The 19,668-nt window shown below is 46.7% G+C and overlaps 1 protein-coding gene across 7 annotated transcripts in view; it reads right to left on the reverse strand.

The window, feature by feature from the left end:
* Positions 1-5,702: 5,702 nt before the first annotated feature.
* F8 (coagulation factor VIII) overlaps positions 5,703-19,668 on the reverse strand; it is a 128,234-nt gene continuing 114,268 nt past the window's right edge. For 6 of the 7 annotated variants that reach the window (XM_029929514.1, XM_029929515.1, XM_029929513.1 and 3 more), the window contains 4 exons: positions 15,347-15,491; positions 14,779-14,927; positions 13,927-14,103; positions 5,703-6,616 (listed from right to left, as the gene is read on the reverse strand). In XM_029929514.1, coding sequence (XP_029785374.1) covers positions 6,461-6,616; positions 13,927-14,103; positions 14,779-14,927; positions 15,347-15,491 — 627 coding nt within the window. In that variant the 3' untranslated portion in view covers positions 5,703-6,460. The remainder of the gene's footprint in view (positions 6,617-13,926; positions 14,104-14,778; positions 14,928-15,346; positions 15,492-19,668) is intronic. The other variant, XM_029929516.1, reaches the window with a different exon arrangement.

Raw genomic sequence — 19,668 nt, forward strand, 5'->3', positions numbered from 1 at the left:
CACAGCGCGAGCGCCAGGCCCAGCAGCCAGGGCGCCAGGGCTCGGCCGCCGCCCGGCTCTTGGCAGCCGGCTCTGCTGAAAGGGGAGAACGCGGGGGTTAGTTCGCATTGCAGTCAGCTTGTCGTCCGTCGTCGTCTGTCGGCGGCCTGGACGGTCACACTGCCGCTCCCAAACGCGGTCGGCTCCCAAAGCGACGCGCTTCCTCCGTGCACGACCGACAGCACAAGGCGGGGGACGCGGTGTGCTCCGCGGGGCCGGGCGCCCCGCTTCTGAGCCGAGGCCGCCCCCCTGCGCCCCGCTCGGCCTGGCCCGTCGTCTCCGACTGTCTCTCACGCTCCCCTGGCCCGTCTGCCCCAAGACTGCCGTCGGCTTGGCCCACCAGGCCTCCCCCTGCTGCTGCCGCCGCCGTCGCCTCCTCGCCTCCCTCTTCTCACTTCACCCCTGCCTCCCTTCTGCCTCCTCCCGGAGCAGCCAGAAACGTGGGGCCTGGTCTTACTTCCGTCCCTGACCTCGCCTGCGGTGACCTCCTCCCGCCGCTCCCCCGCAGCCCGATTTCCTCTCTCTCTGCCACTCCCCTGCTTGTGCTCTGTCTCGCTCAGTTTCTCAAAAAACAAAGAAACATTAAAAAAAAGAGAGAGAGACCCACGTCAGGTAGGAAGCCACTTACCTGAAAATTGACTTTGTGCCAAGGGATCCAAAGAAGTCAGTGACTTAGGCTTCAGCGTTCAGAGTGCAGAAGCAGCTGGTCAGAGTTTTCTCCTAAGTTCTCTGAAGTTCCAAATGGAATTCTACTATTCTTTATGATGTCATCTGTGCATTGGACCCTCCCCCCGTCTCTCTGCATCTTTTTCTATGTATAAACATCCTTGTTGATACTAACACCCATGGTCACATTGCTGTTTCCTTTTAGTCTTGAAGAGTTCTAAGATATTTTGCTTGCCACATGGTATCTACTATATCTTACAATTGTATATACACGGGACCTTAATAAATGATAAAAGATGGTTTTATATGATGATTGCCCACTCATTTGGGTGCACTGAAGGGAAAGCCCCCCCCCCAAAATGAATAAACTCTAGACAGATCAAGGACTAAACAAAAGTAAAACCATATACATATTAGAATAAAATATGGGTGGGTGTTTGTATAATCTTGGTGTGGAAAAAACTACTCTAAGGATGTCATAAAACCCAAAACCATGGGGGCATCTGGATGGCTCAGTCAGTTGAGCATCTGACTCTTGGTTTCAGCTCAGGTTGTGATCCCAGGGTCAAAGGATCTAGCCTGTCGGACTCCATGATGAGCGTGGACCCTGCTTAAGATTCACTCCCTCTTGACGCCTGGGGGCTCAGTCGGTAGAGTGTTTGATCTCATGTTTCATGAGTTTGAGCCCCACGATGGGCACCCTGAGCAGACGCTGGTTAAGATTCTCTCTCTCTCTCTCTCTCTCTCTCTCTCTCTCTGTCTCCCCCTCTCTTTCTGCCCCTCCCCTACTTGCGAACATGGTCTCTTTCAAAATAAATAAATAAGTTGAAAAAAAGCCCTCTCTCTTCCCCTCTGCCCCCTCCCTAATTCATGCAAGGTCTCTCTCTAATATAAAAAAAAATTTTAAAAAATATAAAACCCCCAAAGCCATAGTTGAAAATACTGGTGATAAATTTGTTGCATAAGAATGTAAACCTTTCATAGAGCAAAATACTGTAAAGAAAGGTAAATGATTAATGACAAATTCGATAATACATTTCATAACATAGATGATAGATTAAGATCCTTAATATACAAAGAACTCTTACAAGTGAATTTTTAAGGAAAGGTAATCACTTCCATAGAAGAACCAGCATAGGTGACGTACTAGTCAAAGTTCTACCAGAAAAGCAGTGGATAGATCGTGGTGTATACTATGCAACAGGATACTATACAGCAATTAAAATGAGCCGCTGGGAAATATATACACTAAGGGAGGTTTTTTAGTTTCGATAGTGCTCCCCTGTCTCTTGGTTCACAAGGCAATTGTATCTACTCCTAGGTCACTACCCAGGAGAATTATTGTAGGGTGTCTCCAGGCTCGACCTTGGGAGATAATGCCAGATTGTTTACTGGAAGAAGTACGTCACGAACAGCATAAGCGAGTGTCCCCTGCTACACATCATTTGTCAACGGCACGAATATTTCCTCCCATTCTGTGAACGAGCAGAAGATCCAAATCTAAATGTAGTCAAAGTTATCACAGTTTTCTTTCTTTCCTGCTTCATGGCTTTCGGGGTGCTGTTCAAGAAATATGACCCCCCTAGAAATTTTGTTGTTTGCTCTTCACGGAGCTTTAATTAAATCGAAACTGATTCTTTTTTTTTTTTTTGTATAGTGTGAGGAAGGGGTCAAGTTTCATTTTTCAAAAGAAAAAAGTAGCTTTCACTTTTTTAAAGTTTATTTTTTTTTAGTCATCACTACACCCAACGTCGGGCTTGAACTCATGACTCCGAGATCGAGAGTCATCTGCTCTACTGACTGAGCCAGCCAAGTGTCCCAAATTTCAGGTTTTCATATATATTTCTGACTGACCTGGTGCCACTGCTCTGCTGAGCTGTTTTGTCATAAGTCAACGTCCATCTATAAAGTGGCTCCACTGCTGGATTCTGATATGTTCCACTGGTCTATTGATCTGTCCTTGTGCTGACATCACATTGTCTTAATTACCGTGGCCTTAAGGTAAATGTCACTGTGCTGCCTGGCTCGCTCAGTTGGTGAAGCGTGCAACTCTTGATCTCAGGGTCGTGAGTTCGAGTCCCACATTGGGTACAGAGATTACTTAAAAACAAATTTAAAAATTTTTTGAAATAAAAAATTTGTTAATGTTTCTTTTTGAGAGAGAGAGAGAAGGAGAAACAGAACGTGGGTGGGGGAGGGGTAGAGAGAGGGAGACACAGAATCCTCAGTAGGTTCCAAGCTCAGAGCTGTCAGCACAGAGCCTGACTCAGGGCTCAAACTCAGGAACCGTGAGATCATGACCTGAGCCTAAGTCCGACGTTTACCCGACTGAGCCACCCAGGCATCCCTAAATGTAAAAATCTTAAGAAATAAAATAAATGTTGCTATCTGGTACCAGGAATATTTCGGCTTCTTGGCCTTTTATAGTTCTATGTGCTTGATTCCACAATGAGAAAATGTTGGAATTTACATTGAGATTGTGTTGAATCTGTAGATACATCTGTGAAGAATCAACATCTTTGTAACACTGAGTCTTCTAATCCCAATTACTTAGGTTTTTAAGATATCTCTCAATGAACTTATGAACAGTCTCAGTCTTCATTAGCGCTCTGCGTGAAATCACAAGTTTCTAGGAGTGCTGTGTCACTCAGTACACTTTCGTTACAGTCAAGGAAGGTTACAAATAGTTTAAGTTAGTTTGTAAACAATAAAGTTAAGTCTAAATCTGTATCTTGTCATCATAAAGCAGGATTTCTACATAGCCTGCTTACTAAAGTTTTCTCTAACATGAAAAGATAGAGTTGGTTTAAATTTTTTTAAGTTTTTATTTTTATTTTGAGAGAGAGAGAGCATGCACACACACGCACGTGCGCACACACACTCACAAGTGGAGGAAGGGCAGAGACAGAGAGAGAGAGAGACAGCAGATCCGAAGCACGCTCTGCGATGGCAGCAGGAGCCCGATGCAGGCCTTGAACTCATGAGCCTTGAGATCATGACCTGAGCAGAAGGCGGATGCTTAGCTAGCTGACTGAGCCACCCAGGCACCCGAAAGATAAACTTGCATTAATATGCATCTTCCAAAGTTTGTCGGCTTATAACCTTGAGATTATGTTTGATAAAATGTTTGTGACAGAAAATGGTATTTGTTCACTTAAAGTTACAAGCTACATTTGTCCTAGGAGTGAACTGGCATCTTAATATTCTGATAATTAACTTGCTATGATCCCTGTGATTTTTCAGATCACTGAAACAGCATTATCAAATAGCGTGGATTTTCTGGTGCTCACGATAGGGTCTGTTTTGCTGCTCGAGCTCATCACCCCTACAACTTCACATCAGTCCCAGGCTCTGGTTTGTTCTATCTTTCTTTCATTCTGCTTTGCACTAAGAGACTGATCTGAAGATTCACATTTCTTTGACGATGATGATTTCACCCCAAAGAAATTTCTTCCTATTGTTTTATTTGACCACATCCAATCTGATTCTTCTTTCAGGAACTTTCCATGTTTATTGTGATAAGAACACAACATAGCTTACCCTGTTAAATTGTTTTAATGTCAACTTATTTATTTTTGAGAAAGAAAGAGGGCACAAGCAGGGGAGGGGCAGAGAGAGAGAATCCCAAGGAGGCGAGCAGCGAGGGGCTCGATCCCATGAGCCATGAGATCATGACCTGAGCTGAAATCGAGGGCCGGACGCTTAGCTGACTGAGCCAGCCAGGCGCCCCTGTTAAAGTTTGGGGTGCACAGTACAGTACTGCTGCCTCTAGGCAGCATATTGTCCAGGAGAGCTCTAGAACTTACTCGTCTTGTATGACGGAAACTCTATAACCGTTGACTAGCAACTCCCATTTCTCTTTTGGTCTCTGTATAAAGTCTTCTCTTGGATCAAGGCTCCATTTCTAATTGTTAAAACCTTATTTCACCTCATAAGCGATACCACTTTCCACCCCAAATTCAACTTAATCTGCTTTTCTAACTCACTAATTAGGTTTTCTAAAGTGTCCTTCCGGCTCTTTGGTGCCTCTATTGTCTTTTAATATCTTGTTGACATTTGTATTTAGATGGTTACTGAAGAAACCGCTGGAAGGCCAGAGGGCTCCAGGAGCCTTTGAGGAGCAGAGACGCGTCAGGGCTATGGGAAAAGACGCCAAAACAAGGACGTGAAGTTAGACGGAGGGTGGTTAACCTTTTACAGGAAAGAAAGCCGTATCACCTTCGGGGTTCGCTTTTCTACCAGGCTGTAGAGAAAAACAATGGGTTGCTTTCTGTAGATGAACCTCTCACCTGACACTCTTACAGAATGGGACATGGGACAGCGTGTTACAGTCCCCAGAAGGTGCCATCGGGTGCAAGACAATGCTCTAGCTTAGACAAAAGGCATGGATTTTCTTGCTTTGTCTGAGATCGTAATAAATGTGTCTCTAACACTCCCGTTTCTAAATGCTCTGGATCGCACACCTTGGAGACTTCCTCCACCTGCTCGGGGGCTTGTCCTCGCCCCCCGGCCCTCGGCCCCTGTGGGACACGGGAAGTGGGCGAGCCATGGAAGGAGCAGCAGGTGCCTGAGGCGGAGGCCGCCTGGGCGGCCACGGGAGCCCTGTTTGCGCCCTCTTTCCACAGCTCAGTGTCACCGGCTCCTGGAAACCTCTGCGGCATCAGCGGGACTCTAGTTTTCTGTCCCAGTATAGAATTTCCCTGTTAGAGTTTTGTTGTGCTTCCGCAGGAAGTGAGCTGAGGGCGGGAGTCCAAGGAGTGTGTTATTAGGAAGAGAATGTACCTGTGCTCCCGGATGGGCACGGGTTCTGCCTGTGTCTCTGTGGGAATATTAAAAATATGCCCTTTAGAAACCTATTATAATGACTACCTTTCTTGGTCACCACAAATTTCAAGGGAACATTGTCATTTTACTTCAAAGTTCCTGATACCTCTGCAATCCTAACGTTATTAGCTTTTTCTTGTTATTGATCGGAATTAAGACCAAATAGCCTTATCTGTCATCCTTCTGAGATTACATTGAACTCTTGAGAGCGATTTGCCCCTTTAAAATTCTGAATACATCTTTGGATGCTCTTGTCAGAAAAGCACACTTATGCATTCATACATGATGTTGTCCCCAGATCTGGAGGTTCTTGAATCCCACCTGTGAGTCTCAGTTTAAAAACACTAGTTTGAGGTAAGAGTGTGCTGCTAACGATGCCCCAAGATGGCCAACTAGGAGAAGTCTATCTATAAGTGTATCCGACTTTCATGCAGTGGTTCTTCCATAATCTACATTTTGCGGATTGTTAGAATGACTTGCTTTTGGCTTCAAGGCTATGGTGATGTGGATTTGCTCCATGTTTGAGCGGGATCGTAAACAGGGAGAGTTTTATTTTAAATGTATGAAGCCTCATGAGAAATGCTTCCATCGTGATGAGCGTCTGCAAACCTCAAACACACTGTTCTACAAAGGAGGAACAGGAGGCTGTGGGAGGCTGACTTGTCAGGAGGAGAGCGCTGTCCACATGACTTTCCTCATTTCCTCCTGGTGCTGGAAGCAGAAAGCAATCTGGCCGCAGTGGCGGTAAATGGAAGAGAGTTGAACTGAATGCAACCTTCCCGGGAAGTGTGGGGTCCTGACAACTGGGAGGCTTCAGGGCTGTGTCCGCCAGGGCAGGGTGGGCAGGGAATGACTGGGAGGCCAGGCTGGGAGGCAGAAGGTAAGTTGGAGGGGGTGCAGCACTGGAGGTGGGGGGGGTGCGCCTGGCCCCTCAGTACCCCTGCTGGGCCTCACAGCCCAGCACCTCCAGCCTCAGGGCGATCTGGCGTGCCCAGCTCTGGGGGTGAATTCTAAGGTAGCGAGTCAGTAGCGGAGGGTCTAGAGAGTTCACCACCGGTGTGGACGAGTCTTGATTTCCCTGAAAAACCTGAAAGACGGAAGACGGCATTTATTAGTTGTCTGACTGGAGAAGCATGACCTGCTAACCCCCATTCCGCCTCCTCACCCCAGGCTGTTGAGTCCATCGGCCTCCTTTTGTGTCAGTTGGAATCCTTGCTTGGCCCCCAGAGTGGCCCACACCCCCATTAGCATTTGTGGCAATGCCCACCACAACGCACAGACTCTGGGTGGGTCTTTTCACTTGGTTGAGTAGCCCGTGCTTCTGGAAGTCCAGGATTGAACCCCAGGAGGGCACTAGATGAGTGCACCCCACGAATCTGGGCCTGGGAAAGTGGGTTTCCATCTAGAACCAGGAAGGAACACCTGGCGTGCCCGTCATGGAGGCCTCTGCGCCAGCTACACCTCACATCTGGCATGTTCTCCCCCACTTGCCAGAATCTCCGTGAAACAGAGTGTTCTGTCCGAGGTGACACACACGCCTGCGTGTTGAGCCCTGTGGGGGTGGGGGTCAGGCTGTTGCCACGCCCGGGCACAGAGAATGCCTGACGCGCGGTAGCTACCCCCGGAGCCCTGAGTCTCCAGCAGCGGACTCCGGCCACAGCACTCAGTGTCTTCCCAGGCATCTGGCTACGGGCCTATCCACCGTTGTCCTCTGTTTTCACCGTCAAATGTCAGCCAGCCCCTCAAGGGTCAGAGGCCCTGGTCACTGACGTATCTTCCACACACAGAACATGTACCAACGTGTATGCGTGCCAGGTGTCCTCCAGACGTTCATGAAGGCTGCTGTTTGATGAAACTTTTAAGAATCGTTGACATCCTTCTGCTTGGACAGATGTTTACATACGTCCTCTGTGAGACTTACCCCTTGTTTTTTCCCCCTCAAGGTTTTATTGTGAAATGGAAGCAACCCCAAGAAACTGAAAGGATAATGTGATGGACCCTTAAGTCCTCCACCTAGATTCACCAGTTGTTAACATAGTGACATTTTACAGTATCTATTTCTACACACACACACACACACACACACACACACTTTTCTGAACTACTTGAAAGGAAGTTGTAAACATCATGGCATTTTACTCCCAAACACTTCAGCACGTCAAACCTAAAACTAAGGTGGTTTATAAGCACAGAATAATAGTATCATTTCCACCAGATGTAATATTGATATAATATAGCCTCATATTTAAAAATGTCCAGTTATCAGATGATATCCTTTATACAATTTTTCCAATCCAAAATCTAATAAAAATCACACATTGCATTTATATCCTCTATCTCTTTAAATCTCCTTTGATAGAGAACAGACTCCTAGTCTCTGGTCTTTTTTTTTGTCCTTCACAACATCAACATTTTTAAGATAAGTTTATTTATTTTTGAGACTAAGAGCAAGAGAGACGGGGCAGAGAGAGGAAGACAGAGACAGAGAATTCTAAGGAGGCTCTACACCCTTAGTGCAGAGCCCAATGTGAGGCTCGATCCCACAACTGTGAGACGGAGCCCGGAGCACAGTCAGCAGCTGGATGCCTCACCGAGTGAGCTACCTGGGTGCCCGGACACTGACATTCTGAAAAGTCTAAGCCCGTGGTGTTGTGGACTGTCCCACATTCTAAATTATGTGACTGTTTTCTTGTTAGGAGATTTTAGTTAAACATTTTTAGTGAGAAAACCCAGTGCATGACGTGTTCTTCCACTGCATCCATCAGGGGACACGTAACGCCACTTTACTCCATAAACTGATGGAGCAGTTTGAGCACTTGGTTGAGGTGATGTCCACCAGATCTCTGTTACCAAGGTGATCGTTTCCGTTTCCTAACAATCTGTGGGATGATATTTTGAAACCTTGTAAATATTTGGTTCCGCATCAAGCTTTTGTCCGGTGGTTTCAGCATTCATTCCAGTTCCTTATAGTATATTGTTGGGGGCGCCAGGGGGTCAGTCGGTTAGGCCTCCGACTTCAGCTCAGGTCATGATCTCGCAGTTCATGGCTTCGAGCCCCACGTCGGGCTCTGTGCTGACAGCTCAGAGCCTGGAGCCTGCTTCAGATTCTGTGTCTCCCTCTGTCTCTCTGACCCTTCCCCATTCACACTCTGTCTCTCTGTGTCTCTCTCAAAAATAACTAAAGATTAAAAACAACCCAAGTATTAAATAGTGTATTGATGACTGCAAATTAATTTCCTAATTTTGTTATTTCTTCTAAATTTCTTGAAAGTTTATTTATTTTGAGAGAGAAACAGAGAGATAGAGAGAGATAGAGAGAGCGAGAGAGAGCGAGTGCAGGCATGTGTTCAAGCATGAGCAGGTGAGGAGCAGAGAGCCAGAGAGAGAGAAACCCACGTAGGCTCCGTGCTGACAGAGATGTGGGGCTGGAGCTCAGGATCCATGGGATAATGACCTGAGCTGAAATCAAGAGTCGGACGCTTAACCGACTGAGGCAGCCAGGTTGCCCGAGGCTACGTTTCTTAGCTGGGACTCTTTTGTGGAGAAACACTCCACCTTCCCTTTCTATACACACACACACACACACACACACACACACACACAACATGTTTATTTTTGAGAGAGAGGGAGAGAGACAGAGCGTGAGCAGGGAAGGGGCAGAGGGAGGGAGTCACAGAATTGGAAGCAGGCTCCAGGCTCTGAGTCATTAGCACAGAGCCCGACTCGGGGCTCCAACTCATGAACCATGAAATCCTGACCTGAGTCGAAGTCAGAAGCTCAGCCAAGTGAACCACCCAGGTGCCCCCCCTTTATATTTTTAACTATGATTATGGATTCCTGGATTCTCTGTTTATTGTATTTATTATAACCCATTATCACCCTTATTCATTTTAATTCTCTAATTGTCTCACATTTGGCAGCAGGAACCCCTCGGTCCAGGTCTTCTGTGCACTCTGGCACACCAAGATGTTCCAAGATGACCTGGCAGTTTCTTTGCTCCAGCTTTGGAGTCTGTATTTCTCTGAAGTTGCATGCACCAGAAGCTTCCTTTTACTGGGAAATGGCATTTAGAGAGAAAGAATGCTCTTGGTTCACTGAAGCTGTGCCACAGGCCGGGGCTCCTGCCTAGCGTGTCTTCTCAGGCTGCACGTTTTTATCTCACGGTGGAGGGCAGAGGCACAAGAGACTGAGTCAAATACACACATTTCAAGCTTCTGTTCGGACTTTCATTCCATTGGTAAAAATGAGTCCTCTGGCCAAGCCCAGAGCCAATGAAGGCTTTAAGGAAGGAGGCAGTGACAAATCAAGAACAATAATACCTTTTACTTTATCTTCCATTTTCTGTTCATTTAGAAATTCTTTATAATTTCTGGTTCCAGAAATAACAAGTGATTTCATGCAGGCAGGGAAAAAAAAAGAACGCTGGGTGGAGTGTTACGTTTATTGGTCCAGGGACACCCTCTACTGTTGATAGAGGGAAGTGCAATTTCTTTACCAGAAGGGACAGTCTTGTGAGGCTGTCATTTGTTTTTGCTTTTAATAGGACATTTGATTTCTGCTTGTGTTCATCACCATGCCTCCTTTCATTTCGGTTCCAGAAGCCAATGGTATGACCTGCAGATCTCAAATGTTAGTATTTCTGCACTCAGAGTGGGGACTTCTCTTTCCAGAAGGGAGTTTCTTTGGGGCACTCGAGTGACACAACTGGTCAAGCATCCGACTCATGGCTTCTGGCTCAGGTCACGATGTCACGGTTCATGAGTTCAAGCCCCACATTGGGCTTTGTGCTGATGGACTTCTCTAGCCCTCCCCACTGGTGCGTACGCGCCCCCCTCTCTCAAAATAAATAAATAAACTTAAAACAAAGAAGTGATTTTCTTTGTTTTCTACCACTGACCTTTCCTGGTTCTTGCACAGACTCCCCTGGACTCTCCAGTGTGAGCCGTGCCGCTGGCTCATCTTGCTCTGCATGTTTATTGTCTGCTTATGTGTAAGTAGAAACTTACAGAATTCTTTGTCTCCTAGCTACTCTGCAGGTGAGTTATGGGTGGTTTTATGTGGTTTATATATATGTATTTTTTCCCCCAGATCATTGGTGAAGAAAGATTTATTTCTTCCTTTCCAGTTTAGATGCCTTTTATTTCTTTTCATTGCCTAATTTTTCTGGCTGTAACTTCCAGTAAACCGTTGAATAGAAGTGGCAAAAGTGCTTGTCTGCTTGTCTGCGAAAATGATAAACGGAAGTCTCTTTCAGACCGGAGTTGGGCCGGGGCGGCAGGGAGGCCCAAGGCCTACCATGTGTCCTCAATGCCAGGTCCACAGGAAGATGGTGGCCCCTCATGAGGATGCACTTTCGCTACTACTTTCCTGCCCGAGCCGAGGCAGGAAGGGCTGCCTTCCCCGGCCGCACCCCTGCCCAGCCTGCCAGCCACCCACAGCCCTGCCCCTACGGGCCTGGGGGTCTTTCCTGGCCGCTCCCAGCGCCTCCCTTTCCTGCCGCAGTTTCGGTCACTCTCTGCTGCTCCAAAATAAAGTCGTTTTGCAGGTAAAATAACCGGCAGTTTTACTTTTAAAGTTAACGTTTTGCCATATGTCTCCTATATTTCCCTTTCGTTCTGGGATTCTGATCCTCACTATGTTAGGCTTTTGACGTGTACACGGTCTCTTAGTTTCCCTTCGCTTTGTCTTCTGTGCTCCATCCTGGGGAATTTCTCCAGCTGTATCTTTCAATTGACCAAAGTCTCTTTGTCTATGTCTAATGTGCTACTAAGTCTTTCTTTGATTTTCAAACTTGGATAATTCTGTTTTTCAATTCTAAAAGTACTGTGATTTAGTACTGTCCAGAACTGCCTAATAATTTTGGGTAATTTGTCATTTATTTTTATGTTTTCATAGTTCATCAATATCTGATGTTCTTCGGACGCTAAATCTGTATTGTTTCTCCTCATTTGTTTTTTTCTTTCTTTCTTTTAACATAGGCTCCACACCAAACCCGGGGCTTGAACTCATGACCCTGAGATCAAGAGTCACGTGCTCTACCGACCGAGCCAGGCAGGTGCACCACTGCCCACGTATAGTCAAGTTGGTTTGTTGTCTTGCATGTTTGCTAATGTTTATGATCTTATCGTTGTGATATGTAGGCATCTTGGGGGCCAAAACTGGGAGTGGAGTGGGTTCGAGAAAGTTTCTTCCAGACGCTGGGACGTCGACTTCAGCTCCCTTCTGGGTTCGTTACTGAATGCACTCGGTTCTCCTTGCATTTTGCTCAAAGCTTAGTCTCCTGATAACACTCATGTAAGCAGTTGCCCTTAGGAAAGCTCCTCCATCGTATACTCTCTCACATTTGACCACTCTGCTCTTATTTAAATAGCTCATTATTTTCAAATAAAAGCTCATGTTTGTGTTTTGGTTTTTGGTTTTTGGTTTTTTTTGCTCCCGTTTGTGAGGAGGCTGGAGAGTCCGCTTTCTGCACTGAGTGTAACGATGCGCTACAAAGTAAGGACTATAAACGACACAGCCTTTTTATGGTGATGATATATACATAACACACCATTTGCCCCCTTGGCCATTTTTAAGTGTTCCATTCCACGCTGTTAAATACATCCCCAATACTGTACAAACATCACCACGTCCCTCGCCAGGCCTCTTCGTCTTGCAGAACGGAAACTCTGCGCCCCTAGTCACTTATTTTCCATTATCCTCTCTATGAAGTTGCCTATTCTAGGTATCTCATTATAATTTATAATTTTATCTGTCAACTGGACTGGTTCCTGTGGTGCCCGGGAGTGTCTGTGAGGATGTTCTTGGATCAGATGAACATTCAAATGACAGAACGGATAAAGCAAATTGCCTTCCAATCAGTTACAAGCCTGAATAGATGAGAAGGGCTGGCCTTCCTGGGAAGGGGAGAGAATTCTTCCACCTGATTCCTTCGAACCGGCACGTTGGCCTTTCCAGCTTTGGGCCTCACACTGAGATATCAGCCCTTCCTCAGCCTTAAGCGTGTTGCCTTCAGCCTGGGACTCACATCGTCAGCTCTCCTGGTTCTCAGCACGCCTTGGGACTTGTCGCCTTCATAATCATGAGCCAGTTCCTTACCATAATCTCCTTACACATGCACATGCACATGTGTGCACACACGCACATCCTACTGGTTCTGTTTCTCTGCGGAAGCCTGACTAATACACTCATCTACATGGAACCACGGAACATTTGTCCTTCTATGTCTGGTCTGTTTCACTTAACCGCATGCATTCAAGGCTCATCCATACGGTAGCAGGTATCAGAGATACACCCTTTTAGAATATATATTATCTATACTCTGGTCTACTAAACTGCCAGCAGCGGAAGTCTACTCCAGCATCAGCGGCCTCTCCCTGGAGGAGACGATGTTTATCTAAGACTTAAAGAACGAACCAAGGAAAAGGGCAATGGGAGTGCTTCGGAAAAATGTCCTAGGTCGCATAAGCAGTCTGTCGAATGGCCTGGTATGACAAAGAACATGCCATCTTAAGGGACCTGAGAGTTTGGTAGTATGGGTGAAGCTTAGAGCACAAAGGAGCACATGGCCAAAGGTGACACTAGAGAGACTGGGGAGGGTTACACTGTGACTAATTCTTGGTGAAGCTGAAAAGAGACCATAGAGATGAACTAGTCATTGTCTCATTAGTCATGGCATAGCAAGACTTTTGTCATCTTCTCTAATTAGCATAATCTGTCGACACATCCGGCACCCTGACATCAAGAAGGAAGATTGGGGGCACCTGGGGGGCTCAGTCAGTTAAGCAGCAGACTCTTGATTCCAGCTCAGGGCATGATCTCAAGGTTTGTGAGATCAAGCCCCGCATCAGGCTCTGTACTGACAGTGAGGAACCTGCTTGGGATTCTCTCTCTCTCTCTGCCCCTCCCCTGTTTGTTCTCTTCCTCTCTGTCTCTCTGTCTCTCTGTCTCTGTCTGTCTGTCTGTCTGTCTCTCTCTCTCTCTCTCTCTCAAAATAGAAATAAACCTAAGGACAGAAATCAACTTAAGAAAAGAAGGAAGACTGGGTCACACACAATAAAGGTCCGCGAGGCTTGGGAACCTAAGTTGCGGGTGGGGACACAGACATTATTAAACATTTGGCAAATAACTCGCATTCTTCACCCCTTTGATTCTTGCCATCATCCTGGATGACCTCAGCATCCATGAGGATAATCAACTTCTGGTTCTGCTCTGCTCTTTCCTGGGATTGGACATCGTTCCCTGGGGTCACTGTGTCCTCCTGAAACGTCTTCCATCATGTCCTATTACTATCAATACTCAGTACAGTCTATCTTGAAAGTTTCATCATATATCAACCTTGTTATGTTTCTAAATGCCAAGCCCAGGAGGAGTTTGGTGCCCATGAGACCAGCATACCTTTACTTTGCCGTTCTGAAGAAACAGAGTCCAGCTATGGCCATCTTGGCTACTGGAAACAAGGAACTCCTTCACATACATGCTGGTGAGGAGCGATTTTGCCCCCTGGGTCATTATTCCTGTGACTTTCACTGTCTTCTGGAAGTCCACTTGCAGCCACTCTTTTGGATTATTTGCCTGAGGAAGTTAGTTAGACTAGTATCTTTTTGGTTCCCATTCATTCCCAGAAATCCCCACCCCCCAACCATGTCACGGCACGTGCCGTTCTGCATTTTAATGGTCTCTCCATCAGTCGCCCTTATTAGACTCTAAGCAACTTGAGGCCCAAAACTTTTCATGATTCCTCTTTGTATTCACAGGGTCTCCCATTTGATAGGTGCCCAGCAAATGTTTGCTAAATGAATACATGGGCCATATAGAGATGGACTAGAGTACCGCAAGTTTGGCCATGTGTTACACAAGCAGTAAGCCCCTGGGAGGGGCGTCCGTCCCCCAAAACTAGTCAGCGATTGACAATCCCAAATCCAGCGGCTCTGCAGGGAAGGCCACTTGCTGATACTTCTCCACAGAACTGGGCCTCAGCTACGACAGGTCCTTCACAGATACCGGCCATCATGCACACAGAGATTCGGCTTCTAGGAGGTTCAATGAGGGATGATTTCCCCCACCGCATGGTGTGTGAAATCACATGGCACATCCACAGAGCCACTGGGGGGAGGGGTGTTCCCCAGAGGCAATCATCCTTGACCTTCTCTTTTGGGAACAACCAGGTGACAGAAATGCCCTGAAGAAACAGTCAAGGACCTTCCCTACTCTTTCCCCAGCAGTGCCCCCCTCCCGTGCATCTCTTACCTGAGGTCTCCAGGCATTCGTCCTCCCCTGGAGGTGCAGCCGGGCTTGGGAGGGAGACCAAGTGGCCAACATGCTCTTTAAGTAGGACGAGGCGGTAATCTGCGCATCCGGGATTGCTTTACTCTCCATCCCCAGCGGCATGCTGCAGCCTCAGAGAGATTACGGGTGAATGTCATCACAAGGAGAAGGCGCAGCCTTGGTTCCACAGGCCTGTGCCCAGTGACACTCTAGGGCTACTGTCACCATGATGTCATTTCCCAGGCATCAACTTTTGCACAGATTCTGTTGCTGTTAACATGCCCCTACTTTTCTGGTCAGCTCCTCTCAGTTCTGTTACACGGATTTGCCTTGTGAAGCACATCATGGGAGTGGCTGTCCCCGGGGAGCTCCCCCCACCCCCCCCACCCCAGTCAGCATGGCCAAGCCCTGGGTTTGCTCAGGACTCGGCTGGTTTGGCGTGGATAGGTTTGTGGTCCGGGAAATCCCCCTGCTCTGGAGAGCTCTCTGCCAGTTACTCATGCCACCCATGGCCGGGACAGGGAGGGGTACGGGATGACCCGGCACTTACTGGTTAGATCACAGCCCATCAACTCCATGCGGAGAGTGCTGCGGATGCTGTAATGCGTCGGGTGCAAACGGATGTACCGAGCGATAATCGGAGGGTTAAAAATATTGTGTTTTATCCCAGATGAGTCCACATTGCCGAAGAACACCTGTAGGGACGGATGAGCGTGGTTACGTGGGAAGTGGAGACAGGCAGAACGCAAATCCTCCCAATCACATCTTGCTTCTAATTTTGCCCTGTGCGTCTCTCACCAGCATCCGACACTCAACGCTATTCTGGCGGGGCACATGCTCGAATGGACTACACGAGAGTGGGGTCCTACGAAAGGCTCATTAAAGTCGAGGATGGATTTAGGGCTTTCTAACGCAGCAGCAGCAGCACCCGGAGCGATTAGAAAGGTGGTATCCTGGCCCCTGTTCCAGATCTACTGGATTGCAACGGGAAGTTGGGGAAGCGCTAGCTTAGGGCAAAGGCAGCAGTGAAAGAGTGCCAGCAGTCAGGACTCGGCCATATGGGCCTCAGAAGACGCTTCCGGGAATGTGTGCTGTGTGTGTGCGTGTGCGTGCGAGCGCGTGAACTGTGACGCTTTAATTAATAATTCCTCGTGTCCAGTTTCATGAGATACATGTTAACATCCAACCTGTGGTGTTTAGGACGTTGACAGGTCTAGGTTCCAGACAACAGTACCTGGCATATTTAAAGTCAAAGGAACACAGTTTGAGAGGTATGATAGGCCTAGTCAAAAGGGCTAGATTTAAACCATGGCCGATAGTGTAAAGGAAGTTGAAAATGGTCTCTTACAAAACACCTGGGATTTGTATCTGCTGGAATACATGAAAACAGGAATCAATGTGAGTCTGTTAGATAATCACACATCAGAGTTATGGGATATTTACAAAAATTATTTTGTTTTGTGACAATTTTTCCTTCCTGTGGGATAAAAATAAAATATTACTAAATTTATAACATTGTTCCAAAAATCATAGAATTTTTTTGATAAATATATCTGTATTTTTTACCCAATCCTTGTGTCTTGATTGTAAACCTTAGGGACACAAGATATTAAATCAACAAATGGTTAATGACTACACAAATCCTCTATTCCACTTATTATGTGCCAGGAACTGTACTAGGTGGCTTTACTGGTGAATTCTACGAAATGTTTAAGGAAGGATTAAAGCCAATCTTTTCCAAGCTCTTCTAAATGTGCCTAGCTCATACCACAAGTTAGGCATTACCTTGATACCAAAGCCAGACATATATACCAAGAAAAAAAAATTACAGACCAGTATACATTAAGAATATATATGCAGAAATCCTCAAAGCATTTTAGCGAACTGAATCCAGCAGCACATTGTAAACATTACATTCCTTTTTTAATGTTTTATTTATTTTTGAGACAGAGAGAAAGAAAGAGAGAGAGAGACACACACAAAGAGAGAGACACACACACAGAGGGAGAGAATGAACAGGGGAGGGGCAGAGACAGAGGACAGAAAATCCAAAGCAGGCTCTGTGCTGACACCCAAGAACCTGATACAGGGCTTGAACCCACAAGCCATGAAATCATGACTTGAGCTAAATTTGGACACTTAACTGACAGCCACTCAGGTGCCCCAAAAATATACATTTCATGTCCAAATAGGGATTATCCCAGGAATAGAAAGATGCTTCAACATGAGAAATTTATTTAACAGTACATTAATAAAATAAAGGTGGAAAAATCCACATGATCCTCTCAATTGATGCAGAAAAACCCATTCAACAAAATCCAGCAACGTTTTCTGACATAAAACATTCAGGAAACTAGGAATAGAAGGGAAATGACCAGATATGATAAAGGGCATTTATGAAACACCCATAACTAATGTCAAACTCAATGGTGGAAGGCTAAAACCTATCGTCAGGAATAACGCCAGAATGCTTGCTGTCACTGCTTCTGTTCAAGATTGTAGCAGAATTTCTAGCCAGTGCAATGATGCAAGAAGCAGAAATAAAAGGCATCTAAGTTGGAAAGGAAGAAATAAAACTATCTCTATTCTCACATGACATAATCTTACATATAAAAAATCCTAAAGAACACCCAAAACACAGAGTTAATAAGTGAATTCAATAACGTAGCTGGATATGAGATCAATACACAGGAATCAGCTGTATGTCTATATAGTAGCAATGAAAAATATAAAATGAAATTGACAACAATTCTATTTCAAATAGTAGCAGAAAGAATTAAACATATAGGAATATATTTGGCCAAGGAGGTGCATGGTGTGTGCACTGAACATTCGAAGTCATTGCTGAAAGAAATTAAGGAGGACCTAAATTAGTGGAAAGCCATCTGATTTTAGTGAAATGAACATTTAAAATTGATAAGATGAAAAAAAATTTTTTAAATAAATAAAATTGATAAGAGGTCCATAATTTCCAAAGCGATATGTACATTCAATACAATCTCTATCAAAATCTCAATGATCTCTTGCAGACATGTAAAAGCCAATCCAAAATTCACATGGATGTAAAGGACACAGCCCAAACAATCCAGAAAAGAAGAACAAAGTTGTGGGATCCGCAATTGCGAATTTCAAAACTTACTTCAAAGCTACAGCAATCCTAAAACACGTGGAACTGGGATAGTGGTAGACATGTAGGTCAATGTTTTTGAATTTAGAATCAGAAATAAACCCATAGATTTATGAATAGTTGATATTCAAAAGGGTGCCCACACCATTCAATGGAGGAAATGAGCAATCTCTTCAACAAATGGTGCTGGGAAAACGGAATATTGACAGAAAAAAAGAATGAATGTGGACTCCAGATTCACACCACGTATGAAAATGAATTACAAAATGGATCACAAACCCAAATGTAAGTGTTGAAACTATGAAATTCTTAGAGTAAAACAATATATAAATCCTCCTGCCTTTGATCACACACCAGTTCCTTAAATATGGCGGCGGAATCACAGCCACAAAAGAAGGGGGTGGTGGAAGGAGGATCAGTTGTACACCACCCAAACCGAAAACTTTTGTGCATGGAAGACACTCTGCCTAGAAAGTGAAAGGACAAAACGCGCAGGATGGGAGAAACATTTGCAAACCACACCTGTGATAAGGGTGACTTTTCCAGAATGCGTAAAGAACACTCACAAGTCCACAACGAAAAGACTACCGACCCAGTTCAAACAACGGCTAAAGGACGTGAACAGACAGTCCTCCAAACCGGACGTGCACCTGGCCAAGAGGCACGTGAGGAGAGGCTCCACATCACTCGCACCAGGGCAGTGCAAATCACGACCGCCATGAGATACCACTTCCCAGCCGGTGGGATGGCTCTTCGCCGCCCAAGGAAACAAAACAAAGGGGACATGACAGGTTCCGGCGAGGACGTGGAACGGCTGGGGCCGTCACCCGCCGCTGCTGGGAATGCGGAGCTGCCGCGGGAATCCGCTGGGCGGCTCCCCAACAAGTTCCGCACCGAATGCCCGCCTGACCCTGCAACTGCGGTCCCAGCGCAGATTTCTTCCCCCGGAATGGGCAACAGGTGCGGGAAATGTCCGGCACGGCGCTGTTCACATCTGCCACGAGGTGGGAATCCCGGGGGGGTCTGTCAACCGATGACCTGGGACGCGCCGCACATGGTCTTGTCCCTGCGGAGGAATATTACTCAGCCGGGAACAGCCTTGCTGTGCTGATTCACGCCGGAACGAGACCGTTGTGATGGTCGCCCGACCCCTCTAGTGTACGCTCGGGGCCGCTGGCTGCTACACGTGTGTTGTTGTGTGTGCACAACGCGCCCGTCCAGCGGAGGGCCAGGGTTTCCTCAAACAGGGGTTCCAGGGGGCAGGGGGATTAGGCTGCCGCAAAGCGCCTTTTCTCTGCAGCGGGCACCATGGGAAAGCGGTAACGTCACCACATCTACGTGTCGCAAAATGTGCACCCCAACCAATGAAGGAAGGCGTTGTTGTTCCGTGGTTGCTAGGATACAGAGTACCTGCCTATAAATCCTGACGCAGACATTGGGTGAGCCGGCTTTCTGCACAGCTTCCCACCCCATTGGGCTGGTTCCTGCTTCATCTCTTCGCATCCAGTGCCATCGTACCGCACCCAGCCGCATCCGACCACTTCCCGCACCGCATCCTGCAGAGCACGCCAGACCGAGGCCCGTCCGTCCAAGAAAGTGCAGCAGAGACCCAGCATGCCAGGGAAGAGGAGCCGTCGAAAGCTGTCCGGGGTCCAGAGCCCGATCCGCTCTCGCACTGCCCCAGCAGAGCTGTCGTTCTCCACGGAAATCAACCAGATTGCTCAGCGCACGCCAGACGGAGGCCC

Source organism: Suricata suricatta, chromosome X (genome assembly GCF_006229205.1).
Source record: "Suricata suricatta isolate VVHF042 chromosome X, meerkat_22Aug2017_6uvM2_HiC, whole genome shotgun sequence".
Taxonomy (NCBI): Eukaryota; Metazoa; Chordata; class Mammalia; order Carnivora; family Herpestidae; genus Suricata; species Suricata suricatta.